The 13,214-nt window shown below is 40.9% G+C and overlaps 1 protein-coding gene across 2 annotated transcripts; it reads right to left on the bottom strand.

The window, feature by feature from the left end:
• Window positions 1–376: 376 nt before the first annotated feature.
• Window positions 377–12,928, bottom strand: bcl2l12 (BCL2 like 12). Of its 2 annotated transcripts, none has more exons than XM_079177929.1 (8): window positions 12,800–12,928; window positions 7,952–8,132; window positions 7,080–7,263; window positions 5,624–5,843; window positions 5,283–5,381; window positions 4,382–4,458; window positions 3,792–4,055; window positions 377–1,183 (listed from the first exon to the last, which is right to left on the bottom strand). In XM_079177929.1, exons 2-8 carry the CDS (start codon window positions 8,128–8,130, stop codon window positions 1,142–1,144), a joined length of 1,065 nt encoding a protein of 354 aa, XP_079034055.1. In that variant the 5' UTR covers window positions 8,131–8,132; window positions 12,800–12,928; the 3' UTR covers window positions 377–1,141. The 2 variants fall into 2 exon arrangements, with proteins under 2 accessions (XP_079034055.1, XP_079034056.1); XM_079177930.1 differs by having other exon boundaries at window positions 4,382–4,455.
• Window positions 12,929–13,214: the final 286 nt, after the last annotated feature.

The following is a 13,214-nucleotide window of genomic DNA, read 5'->3' as shown; positions in this document are numbered from 1 at the left end:
AAAACACACTGTAGGATCCAGGAGTTAGGTCTAGGTATTATAAATGTATATTGGGAGCCTACCTCAGGATGACCACGTGTGGCAGTGGATTAGTATGGCAGGTAATTGATCTATGGGGCACAGGTGCAACTGACAGGTAATGAGGCATGGGTGACGGGGAGATCGCACGGTTTTTACCGCAAGCCAGACACACCAGAGGGAGACCAGGAAGATAAGCGCTATCCTATTATATTATCGTCTGTGAACACTAATTAAACGGGAACCTCACCCAAAAGTGTGAAACGCCTGGAATCTCCTTGTTGTAGCGAGTCAGGAACAGGATCTTCTCCCGCAGCCAGCCGAGTGGCTAGTTGCTGGAATCAGTCACTACACATACTGTGACATACTGTGTTTTTATTTTGGACAATACAAAACTTTTCACATTTCCTCACACGGTCTTTAATTATGTTCAAACCTGGATGATGTAAACAATAGAAAACAATATGAAACAACTGGTCTACTGTGTAGCAAAAGACCTGTCAATGAATTAGACAGTAATCAAATGATTGAGATAGTACCTCTAATAAACTTCAATACAAAAATGAACATGGTGGTGTTGGTAAGGGAAGCTGCTGCAGGATCTTCTTCTCGTCACTGCCTGTATCGAACCTCTCTGAGCATCACGCCCAGTCAATGAAGCTGCTTAAAAAGGTTGGAAAATGCAAAAAAATAAAGAATACAGTACACTGCAAGTAAAAAGTGTTTTTCACAGGGATCTGCAATAAGGAAACCTGTAACTTCAACAAGTGGAACTATCTCACTGAGATAACGTTTTATTCTCTATCAGATTGAGAACAAAATAAATCGCCACTACCACAAGTCAAAACATCCCTCTCGAACTGATCAACAGGTACTTTAATTAAATAATTTCCACAGCTTCTATTCTGACCATGTAAAAACAGTAAAAACAATAACCCCTGGTGAAAGTCCTTTCTGCCTAAATCCCAGATTGACATGAATCACAGTGGCTTCTGGAATCTTGTCACAGTCCAGATGAGACTCTGTAGTAAGGTCCATCCGCCTCTCTTCACTTTGATGTCATCATCCAGAGCTCAGTGTTGACTGGTGGTTGGTTGGAACAAAAAGACGCCTGGAATCTGTCTCAGTCGTATTCTAGTGGCTCCTCCAAATGTACCGCATTCTCCTAAAGATGAAACAAAAGGTTGTGAGATAAGCATAAACAAAGTCAAATAAAGCTCAAAATATATTTTTGACCACTTACATCTCAAAACCGTGGTGAGAAGTAGATTTTGAATGATGACATCAGATCATTTTATTTCACGTTATAAAAAAACCCACATACAACAACTTGAGGGAACCTGAAGTGCAAAAATGCTGACTCATGACTGGGTCTTAGGGCTCATTCCTGTAGCACTCTTGTGTTCTGTTGTGTAACTTTGCCACTAGAAAGAGGTCTCTTAATGTATAGAGGCCATCAGGATCCTCTGCTTTAGGACAGAAAGGGAGCTAAAGCATGTATGGTAGCACTTGAAACTTGAATTTGATGTGAACATTCTGTACTCCTATACTCACTATATAGAGATGGGTCTGCACTCTTCTTAACCCTAGCCCTAATGTTAGGCCTCTGCTTGAAAATTGCATACCCATACTAAAAAGAGTGTATTTCTGCAACTACAAGTTCTATTTTAATAATTGTGATGTTATAATAAAGGGAACACTTGTGAGATTTGTTCATATGTGTAAATATCAGTATATATGTTACTGGTTAAGAGTAAATGAAGATGGCACACAGCTCAAATTGAAAAGTTTCAGGTTCGCCTGAAAAAAAAGCACTTTTATTGATATTATTTCTTTTGAATGATGCAGCTGCAAGTCTAAAAACTCTCCCAAATCATAGCACAATATGTAAACAGTCTCTCTGCAAATTTTGACTTTGATAAAGTGAAGCAGAACAACATGAAAGAGGTTTTAGTACAGAGAGGTCAGGCGAGGTCTCCAAAATGGTCATTTTGGAACCATCTGTTCCATTTTAATTTTATATACTATATAACTATATATTTCACTTGTTTTATCACTAATGGTGTCCAATACATCCAAATACAGCAGTTTTGCTTCATTTTGAGAGCCTGAATCCTCTCTGAGCCTCTCTCTGTGTGTCTCTGACTCCAGCTCCTCTGTGTATACGCGGACCTGTAAGTCAGCAGCCCATTGGTCGATTTCAGTGAATGAACCCTCCTTCCACGCGTTAGAGCCAATAGAATTGAGCTAGACACACGTGGAAAAGATTGACAGCACTCTTAGCCAGTCAGAATCCAAAACGCGCCGTCTCTCGCGAAGCGTAAAATCCGATACGCCGACAGTTAAATCCCTACCCCCAGCTCCCCCCGGGCTCAAAATCAACCCCTGTCTTCACGGAAACAGATTCTACATCCGTAGAACAGATATTTGCAACAATACCCGCAGATTTGATCCTTTGTCTCCACGAAAACAGCGAAAGGTGAGCTGCGTTTCTGATAATTATCGATAAAGTGGTTTGTGGTTCTGGTGCTTGTTGGCTCATATATCTGTAATGGTTTCACGGGGAGATATATTGAAGATATCTCCGTAATCTGTCGAATTCTCTTGCTTTCTGGTATCTCGGTTTTCCGTGTTAGCTTCTAGCGTTGCCTTGGTAGCTACGACCGGAGCATGGAGTCAGCTCCCTCATGGCGAAATATGAGTTATAATTTGGTAATTCTTTTAGTTGGTTGTTTTAGTTGTGTAGAATTGTGTTTGGAGTGTGTAAAAATGGCTTACATTACTCTTTTCTTTAACTGGGTATATAACATGTGCGTAACATCATTATATTCACTCCTGAAAAGTGCATTGTACGACACTCTGTACGCTAAACTTTCTTGATGGAACCCCAAATGGTCCGCGGTCGGGTTAAAGGAGTTTTAAGGGCAGACCCTGAGTGTATTTATCAGCATTAGTCAACAGTGAGACTTGATTTAATTGATATCTTCTTCATCTGATCTAAAATTTACGAATCTCCTCTTATAAAATCTAAAGGGTCCCATATTTCCTTCAATAAATCTTGTTTGTTTTATGGTACATATGTAATGTTCTCTAACACCATACATGAAGCCATCGCCTTAATCTACTTAGCAATGGGGGTTTTTATGCAAGTTTCCACTCATTACATACATTGTGTCTTTTTCCAAATAAACTTCCAACTGGGTTAAAACTTTGGTAAAACAAGTCAACGTCAATTTAGTTTAACATGAGACACTAACATCAGTGAAAGTTTGTGTTTGTTTGACCCATCCATCCACCCGGGCCTCCTTCCTATACAAACACTTTTCATGTGAATTACAGAGCACATCCCAGTTTGTTATTGCAAAGCTGCCCTGCAGAGACACATTGGGTCTCCTGTGACTATCTCCTTGTGAGGACTTGTAGGACTTGTAGGACTGTGGCAGCACAGGACAGGAGGCTCTACAGTGGGTTTCCTTAAAACCCCCCAGAACATCACTGGTACCCATCTACTGAGCATCATTTCTTAATTGAGCCTGTGCCGCTAAACCACCATTGACCATTTAGTGGATACTTAATGCTAGCATCATAATAGCGCCACCTATGCTTCCCTCACTTTCCTGGAAGGCTTTTAATGTGAGAAATGTCCCACCCTTAGTCTTTCACGCAGGCCGGGGCTATTACTTGATGTGCGGTCCTTATGTGAATACTGGTCTCTTTATGAGAGATCTTTAACGGAATAATGGAAGATAAAAATGTTTGAATGTATCACTCACCCATCCTCCTTGGCTCTTGACCCAGGGGGCAAAGCTCTCCATATAGCACTCTGCATAGCCTTGCATGCGCTGGGCTCCTGTGGCTGTAACTATCCGCCGTGAAACCTCCATTGTGACAGCCATGCGGCGCAGCGTTGGACTAGCTGTTGGCAGCTCGACAGGTGCCCCGGATACCTGGCTGCTGCCGAAGGTGTCTAGAAGCTTGGAAAACGATGCATAGGAAAGTCGGGCCAGGCTGGAGCGTAGGAAGGGGTCCGACTCGATCTGTCAAAAGATTGCATTATGTAGTGCCAGTTTACACATGCATGCAGATAAACATACATGTAAGGAAGCTGCATGCACAACTTAGCTGTATGTTCATTTGCCTTCATGTCTCGTCGCTGTGTTTCTATCAACTGCTGAGCAACAAAACTCAACTATGTCCACTATTATGTGAAACACCACAGAGCAGCCCAAGTTAACTGCAGTTTAATGATGTTACTCCACAGAATGTGTGAGTCTAAAATCCCCTAAATGTAAAGTCTACTCTCAAGACAAAGAGCTGCCAATATTTGACAAATGGATAATAATGCACTTTATGATGAACCTACCTTAACGTTGATAGAATCTCCCTCCAAAGACAGCACCTGAGCAAGCTGCTGCACCACTGCATCTTTCTCACAAACTGCTAAAAGAAAAGACGCAACACGTTTACAGTCAAAGTAGGTCCTGAGGCTCTCAGACTGTCTACACTCTAGGCTAGTTCAGACTGCAAAGGTCCACTACAGCGACCAGTGAGAAGACCAAATACAAACAAGGTAGATCTATGAGTATAGTTATTTAGATGGAAACGCTGCCCCCGACTGGTTTATAATGCATTATAAGCTAAGCTTTAAATAGTGCAAGGAACACATGTTTATCCACATCCACACATTGTGTTGTTATTGTCAAGGCATAATCTGTAACTCTGGAAACAGAGGAGTTACTTTTGAGAAGGATGTTTTTTTTAACATGTTTTACACTAAATGTTTAGACCATGCTTTTTAGTGATGTTGTTGTGTATTATGTGTATATCTAAATCTTTATTTATTTAATCTTTGTACACTGTATTTTTCCAATAAAGTCAAAAAGCTGGATGCTGTGGTGATTGCTTACTGGAGCCGTGTAAGCTCACTGACTGGGCTATGAAGGCAAACACATGCTGAGGGTAGTAGAGAGTGTTAAAGTCCAAGTGAAACGGAAGTCAGAAGGTCTTTAGCTTCTGTTACAGTTTCTGATGTTTGATGAGTCATCCTGCTCTCAGGACTAAAGATAAGCCAATCAAATGAGCGGGGAGCTCGTTCAAAGCAGAGCTTTCCTTTCAGTGAAGAAAGGGAACACAGGCTCAACTGATATTTATGTGTGTATTTTACCGGACTCAGCAATGATAACTATGACTTCCCTGACTTGGCTGAAACAACACAGCCACTTCTCCAGTTGGATTCCATTGTGTTTGTGTTTGTGTGAGATTACCTGGTGAAGGCTGGGCTGTGGGACTCTGGGCTGTGGTAGACCTCTGGGCAATCTTTTCCAGTTTCTCTGCTACTTCATCGTAGAACTCAGGAGGGTGGTCTACAGCAACAAATCATAATTCTACATTACACAGTGAACTTCTACCACTCTGCTGTAGTCACAGCAATAACTATGCTGTGTGCATGTTGACAGTCAGCTTCATCCTCCCTACATTGGCAGACAGACTGGTTTGGAGGTGCACCTTGTAATAGTGTAGATTCAGACCACATTCAGATTTCAACTCACACTTAGCAGCAAATAAATGAACTCCAGCTCAGGCGTATTGTAATGAAAGCGCTTACTGGGAGAGATGAGGGCCGGGGGGAGCGCTGCATCAGCAACGATTGGCAATGTGGAAGGCCTCTGAGGTTGAGCGTCATGCCTCTCTTTCTCCTGTTTCTCTAACTTTCCCCTGAAGAACTTGGAGAGCTTTTTTCTTAACTTCTTTTGCTTCGTCTTCTTATTCTGTTTCTTCTCGCACTCATCTTCTTCTGATGTAGAGGAGGGGAGTTTGACACCATCCTGTGGAAACAGGTTCTTCTGCTCAATATCACATACAACATATGAGAAATACACTCCAAGTATAAAATGCAAGTCCATATATTAGATATACTATATAAGGTATATGAGGTATGAATACAATATTGATAGAGATGTTTGTAGTGTAAAGTATGTATCCAGTTGTAAATATCATGGTAACATGTTTAAAAGAATCTTGATGAAGATGACAAGCAGTGACTGGCTCAGAAGGCTCTTTATCTCCTGTCAACACCAACTGACCCATACTGGAACAGCTTGTCATGCCTATAGTCATATTTAGAATTGGTTCAAAAGTTGTAATGTATGTCCTTTAGTCAGGCAGGATTCAAGACTGAGGGATCTGTTCCTCTAATCTACCAGGTCTCAAAGTACCTTCTGTTAAACAATTAGAATGGGTTTGCTGAATGACCATAAACAACTAGAGGCCACTTTGAGCTGTTCCTCAACAAACAAGAGTCCAAGCTTAAAGCCCCCAGAGAGTCCTCAAGAGGCGGTTATGTTGTTGACAATACAAAACTGTCGAACTGTTTTGAGGCTTAAAATGTGTGCGGTGAGGAAGTGTGTGGAGTTTGTACTGAGGGTGGGGCTAGAGGAAAGGTCATGCGGTCACTTACATCAAAACATTTCATGCCCCCAGAGCATGAACGTGATGAAGAAATGTCATCATCTGCTCATTAGAGCGTGAGATACAGGTTAACATTTTGGTGTAATCCCATCACATCGGACAGTGGCACAGCTAAACATGCTAGTTATCTGGAAACAGGCATGCGCTAGCTAGCTACTGATGTACCGGAGGGAACTCGCTAATCACTGTAAGCTCATTCAGATGAATTGGTTGTGTTGTGCTGGTTTAACTGGGCCTTTAGGGGGAAAGAGGACCTGTCTGAATGGACAGGGCTCATGCTCTGGGGAGCGTTCAATAAATATCATGAAACTGCAGCCAGTTTTTTATAGAAGTAGAAATTCATGCAGTGGAGAAAAAGTTTGCCTTTCACTAAAACCACTAGTATACCAACAAAACAAGGACACCTGGTCAGCTGTTGACAAATATCTGTCTCTGGAGACGTAAGTGCTGACAGAGACTGACAGACAAATGGACCAACCTTACAGTATCATCAAGCCCCACCCACCACGAGAGGGCTTCAATCGGAACTCAACAAGCAAAATGGGACTTGTTTTATTAGGGTATAGTGCCGAATAAAATGAACATTTCCTTACTTCTGTTTGATCTTTGAGGTGTGACACTCTTGTCTTACTGTCTCTCTCCAATGAGCCTTTAGAGTCTTGGGCAGGAAGAAGCTGCTTTATCAAGTCCTTGAATCCAGTCTTCTTCTCATCTGCTGAATCGGCGTCTTCGGCTTGAGAATCCTGGCCATTCTTTGCTTTTGGTTGTGGCTTGGAGCTAGCATGGAAAGGATGAGAGTCTGGTGAACAACAGGGCCGGTAGAAGATAGCTTCCATTCAGGGTGCTACAATATGGTCCACGGTGGTCTTAATGGAGGTCAGGTTCTGATTTACTGCTACTTTTCTTACTGTGGGAGCACACTCAAAGTAATAATAAATAATTCAGATGAACTTACTTCTGTATTTTCTTTAGAATATATGTTCATAGTCCACATGTGTGCATTCAATTTCATTCCAGTCTAGCTAAACTGTAATGAAATTGTATTATTGAATTGTATTATCATCACAGACGACATACTCAGAGTTGATTGGACAACTTTTAATGCCTCTCCTTGAATCAAGACCACTGACTTCACCATGGTGATTGAAATACTCAATTTGATTGATGACAAACTCTCCAAACAGCGAGTCATAGTCACATTAAGTTATATTGCACTGGAAACAAGACTACTAAGTTTAATGAACACAACATCCAGCGCCTCCTGCTCAGGGTGTGAAACTATCAAACAAATGTATATTCACATAATGAATGAGGAAATACAATTAATGTTGCTGTGATTACAAATAATTTGGATCATTTTTGGACATCAGTGTCCAGTCTGAGGTAAAAAGGAGATAAGTGTGTTGTTGAGAACAGCGACACACAACACACAACAGCAGACGCCCAGATTGTTGAGCTACGTTACCTGTACTTGCTGGGCTCTTTGTAGGCCCCTCCGACTGTGCCAGGCCTCTCTTTCAAGGGGATGGAGAGGGCTCTATCGAGGAAAGCTTGGATCACTAGATGAGTCTCAGCCTTGACCTCCAACAGAGAGATGGAAGAGACGGAGGAGACAGAGGGAGGGCGGCCTGCAGACTCTGACATCACTAACACAAGGTGAAACAAAATGTCCTTTTGTTATTCTGATATTTAAGTGAGAGCCAACCTCAAAAAACAAAAAATGATAAGTGTTTTGTACTAGCATTAGTTTTGAACAGAACAATTCATATTTTGTGTTCTATGCTAAATGCTTTCCTACTCTACTGGGGTTTTTAGCATACAAGAAAAAACCCAGAAATCTATGTATTTTGCCAATTTTTACTAACAGGACAAAGACTACTGAACAGGTCAACCAAACAGCCACACTGGCAATTCAACTTAACAAACAGACAGACAAATGTTTTTCCAGAGATTCAATAGCTCCTTTTGTTTTCTGGTGTTTTCCTGGAGCACAATAAAGTAGAGCACAGAGAAAAGTATTTAAAAGCACATTATTTAGTCAGGCAAACAAAACGCTCACAATCACAGGCAGGTCAAATGGGGGATGTGGATGAGTTGGGGTCATAGTTTTGCGATACAGAAATAAATTAAAGCTATGTACAGGGTGTTTAGTTAGTAATTAAAGTCATTCATTCTGATTATTGAACAATACATACTCCCATAGGATGTATTCTACTGACTCTGGACTCTAGTGCCACTGTGAGGTCACATATGTGGTTCTGAGTGAAATCTCTCAACAACTATTGAAGAAACTGTCATGAAATTTGGTACACATAATAATTATCCTCAAGTTGAATTGTAATAATAACCCAATTCATGGTTATCCCAGAAACTGTGTATAAGAAGTGGAGATTGGTTTGTTGACTGCCATTTGACACCTTGAGTTTGGCACTGTGGCCGTCGCCATCTTGTTTTTTTGCAACCCGTAAATGGAAGTGACCATATTTGGACTGCGAAATCCAAATATGGTCATGTAGAGTGATGTAGAGACGGCGTATACGGCTCTGGTAGCGTCCTGTCAATCACGGTTTAGCCCCGCCCTAAAGCATCCCCTGCTTTATGGTCTATTTGACTCTAAGTGGACCATCATTCACTAAATGAACATCATGCTGTATTGAAGAAGACTTCTTGAAACTAGAGATTTAGACCATAAACTCATGTTTACAATGTTTACTGAGGTAATAAATCAAGAGAGAAGTAGAGTCATTTTCTCATAGACTTCTATACAACCAGAGGAGACGCCCCCTGGTGGACATTAAAGAGAATACAGCTTTAAGGCATTCCAGCATTGGCTGCATTTTTAAGAAATGAAGGTTGTCACCTGGGTAATCCATTCAATAGTAAAATGCTTTTATATTGTGAGATTGATTTCAGCTGGAGTCAGTGTCAAATCTGCACAAATCGTATTTCATACCGTACTAATAGAAATAGAAATCAATGAAGTGAAATGAAAACAATCAATAAACTTCAAAAACGTATGAAATATTGGTTGTTGTAGAACTTGTATGGTTCTTTAAATGTGTCTTGAGGAAATCCACAAAGTGAAAAGCAAAGGGTTGAATTAATAATCAAGCTTCATGAAACATTCTGTCCACAACTAAGTGACAAACATAAACAAACACACCTTGATAATCCAGTCCGTCGCCATTCCCTTTAATCGTAGACCTTCTTACCGGTGTCAGTGTCGGTGATGGCACACATTTAGTAAATAAGATCACCAACAACACTAATAAAACCTGGGCTATGCAATGTATCCAAAATATTACATTTTTTATAGTTTGAATATTCTTTTCAGACACAAATGTGAAAAGACAAAAATATGATGAAAGCCTTTTTGAAGTATTGATATAGCTGCATGAATCAAACAGGAAATATACTGTGTTGTAAAGTCCCAGCATACTTTGAGAAACCAGTTTGCTCTCTTTTTGGCGGAAGCTTGCTCTTTGCTCGTCTGCGGATGTTTTTCGGAACAAAAGGAGGTGAACGTCATGAGTTAAGAATGAAATCTAGGAGAGCCTAAACCAGGAGCTCTCTTCCAATGGGAACCTTCTCAAATCCAGACTTCAGACATCTAACCCCTTCTCCATGAGATGCCACTCCAGGGAGCAACCACACATTTCTATAAAGCCTTTGTCCATCATAATTCTTTACATTCTCTAGTAATGGTGGCCAGAAATTCTTTACCAGAATTGTTGACTGCACAAAGTAGTAAAACACGCTTTACTAGAATGTTAACATTTCATTTATTTGTTTGTTTCTGATACTCAGAGATCTCCACTTCAGTAGCACTTACATCCACCAAACGTTCCACATACATTCCTATCTATATTCTCCAGAGAGGTATGTACATGTATCATTCATAGCCTGATTCATACATGTTATCATTATTATTTGTTATGTCTGTTGACAGTATGTTCTGATTTATGTGATACAAAAAGATATTCCCTCTTTCAAAACCTTTGACTCTAATATGTCAACAAAACGAAACCAGAATTTTAACCTGGCTTTAACCAACGTTCTGATTTCTGGAAATGTATGCAAATCATCACATATTTAATAAGAATAGGCCACATTTGCATATTTAAAATACATTTTCAGAAAACTTGTAATACAAAAAATAATTGTCTAAATGTCAGTAATTAACTTTGTACGTTTCATGGTGATAACTTTAGTTTAAATCTTAACCCTATTTATGAAAAGATTCCAATCATTGTGAAAGCAGTGATCAGATCATGTATAGACAGTAGGAGGGAGACTACACACACGGTGTGTGTTCAGGAATCATGGCAGGAAGACAGCTTTTGTTAGACGGGGCAGTTAGATGAGATAGAAAAGATTAGGGAGGAGGGGGTTGTGTCACTTTTGTTAAATAAAGGGTTCCCTGCAGAGCACTGGGTATAGGACATGGACTGGAGTAGGCTGTGGTGTGGAAGGAAGGAATTAGTGGTTAAAGAAATACATTGGGAGGACTTCAAAGCACATAACATGGCAATGGGCAGGTACCGAATATCTGTCATATGAGAGGAGTTTAGTGTGTAAATGAACATGGGTTGGAAAGGAGTCTGTACTTGATCTTACATTGTTTTCATCTAATATTATGTATGTAGTATGTGACCGGAGACTACACCAAGATGGACCCGTAGGTAGAGACACTTTATCCATTATTGTGTGAAACAAACACTGATGCATCAGTGACAGAAGTGGACAGTGTATGGGGAAGCCAACTGAGAAGTTTTAGGAAGGGAGTGAATCATCTTAATGGTAGTAAGATCGCAGAAACTCTTGATTATAAAATAAGATCCAGAAGAGTGAATGCTAAATAACAAGGAAGGCCGTACCATAATGAGACCATGAATACAAACAGAAATGGACCATTTGAACAATAAAAATAAGTAATCCTTTTCATCATATGATAGCCTACAGTACAAAAACACAATGTTAGGGAGGATAAAAAGGACAAACTGTTTGCTCACCAGGCAGTGAGCAAACAAAATCCAAAATATGAAGGTCTCAAGGAAGAAGATGGATCAAAAGATCCAGTAACAGATAACACAGGACAGGTCCTGCAGCGCAGCTCCGAGTGGAGTTGAAATATGTGAACAAACTTCTCTGGTGTGTATAGCTCTACTTCCTCTCCAGGAAAAAGAGGTTCTGCAAACCACCGATACGTTGGATGTAGACCTTTTTGCATTTGGGCTTAACAACTGAAAACATCACAGGCGGGTGGTAGATGGGCCAAACAAACAGGACTTTCACTCAGCAGACTGGTGTTTGTGTCACTAGTGAAACCAAAAGTAGATGCTGAGATTACGCTTGTTAGGTGACATTGTTTCTATTGTTACTGAAGTCCTGTTGGTATGTATTTAAGGATGTTACATTGTTACGATCGTTACCTTGTGCCGGAGCGTTACTGTTTTGACACAAACCATGATCTTTTTTTCTCACGTTAACCAAGCCGTTTCTTTGCCTAAACCTTACCAATCGTTTCACAACGTTCACCACGAGGTATTGTGCATTTCTGCAAGCGTGGAGTCTGAAACTTATCCATGAAAGTTATTTTTGCTTTCAAATCAAAGTCTGTAGAGACTCTGTACACTCTTAATCCTTCAGTCAAGACAAGGCACTGGTGCTCATTTGATAATTCTGGGTAATGAGGGAGAGGATGAACCTGCCAACCAAGCTGTTAAAAAAGAAAACATAGATATCTATATATATTTAACTTTAAAAATCAAGGGCAGGGCATTGTATGGAAGAGAACCAAGAAAGCGCGGCAGCAGGCAGCACTGGGCTCAGACGATAAGGACAAGACTTTCACATTCAGTTCAGCATGGAGTAGAAACAACAAGGGCCGGTAACAATGAGTAGACAGGATACCCTGAATGGTAACTAAGCGTCACAATATAGGGGCGCGAAGAAGAAGTCAAGAAGAAGAAGAAGAAGAAGAAGAAGAAGAAGGAGGAGGAAGAGGTTACCTGACCGGGACGGGAACCGGTCGGCGAGAGCCCGCCACAAGCACCAGGAAATACCAACACGACTGCGTTCTCTTTCATAACTCATGTGAAGAGTTTCCTACTCGGGACTAACTAAGAAAGACCACCGACGGTGTCAACGAACGCTACAATGACTCTCCGGAGGGATTTCTGTGGGAAAGACAACACTCTTCAACCTTCACGGAAAGAGTTCCTGATAAGTTCACAAACACGATCCAGCGCCGTGAAAGAGCGGATCACACAGGGGACACACGGGGGTCAACTCAAATCAAACTGCTTCGTACCTCGTTTGTGTGTTTCGGCGACTTTCGACCGGACCGCCGCTGTCTTCTGTCCCTGTCTGTGTGCGCAGGCTCCACGGTCCTGAGCACGGGGAGGGGCGTCACACCGATACCCGGCGCTCTCACGGAGAACGCATGATTCATACTGTAGGAATATGAAGAGAGTCGGCCTATTAAGAGGAGGACATTCAAGTGCATAGATAGATGAATAATGTGTTTCTGCCTCTTGTTTAGAGATTCTGCTTTCAAGAAAAACCTAAAACCACGACCACTTTAAGTTGGTTTGACTTATTTCTATATGAAGGCAGCTCGATTTATGTCTGAAAAACACAACTTTTCCGAGTTGTTATGAATAGAGTAAGTTTATGATCACCAAACAGTAAAAACAAACTACACTACATGACATTTACACATTGTT

Source organism: Pholis gunnellus (assembly GCF_910591455.1).
Source record: "Pholis gunnellus genome assembly, chromosome: 17".
In the NCBI taxonomy this organism is placed as follows: domain Eukaryota; kingdom Metazoa; phylum Chordata; class Actinopteri; order Perciformes; family Pholidae; genus Pholis; species Pholis gunnellus.
This window is presented reverse-complemented; position numbering and strand designations above follow the sequence as displayed.

What these genes read in the sequence shown, in the direction of transcription:
- bcl2l12 (XM_079177929.1), bottom strand. Translation starts at nt 8,130, where the DNA reads ATGTCAGAGTCTGCAGGCCGCCCTCCCTCTGTCTCCTCCGTCTCTTCC. An exon ending in AAAGAGCCCAGCAAGTACAG is followed by an intron (nt 7,264 to 7,951) that starts GTAACGTAGCTC and finishes TTTCCATGCTAG; the next exon opens with CTCCAAGCCACAACCAAAAG. An exon ending in CCCGGCCCTCATCTCTCCCA is followed by an intron (nt 5,382 to 5,623) that starts GTAAGCGCTTTC and finishes TTGTTGCTGTAG; the next exon opens with ACCACCCTCCTGAGTTCTAC.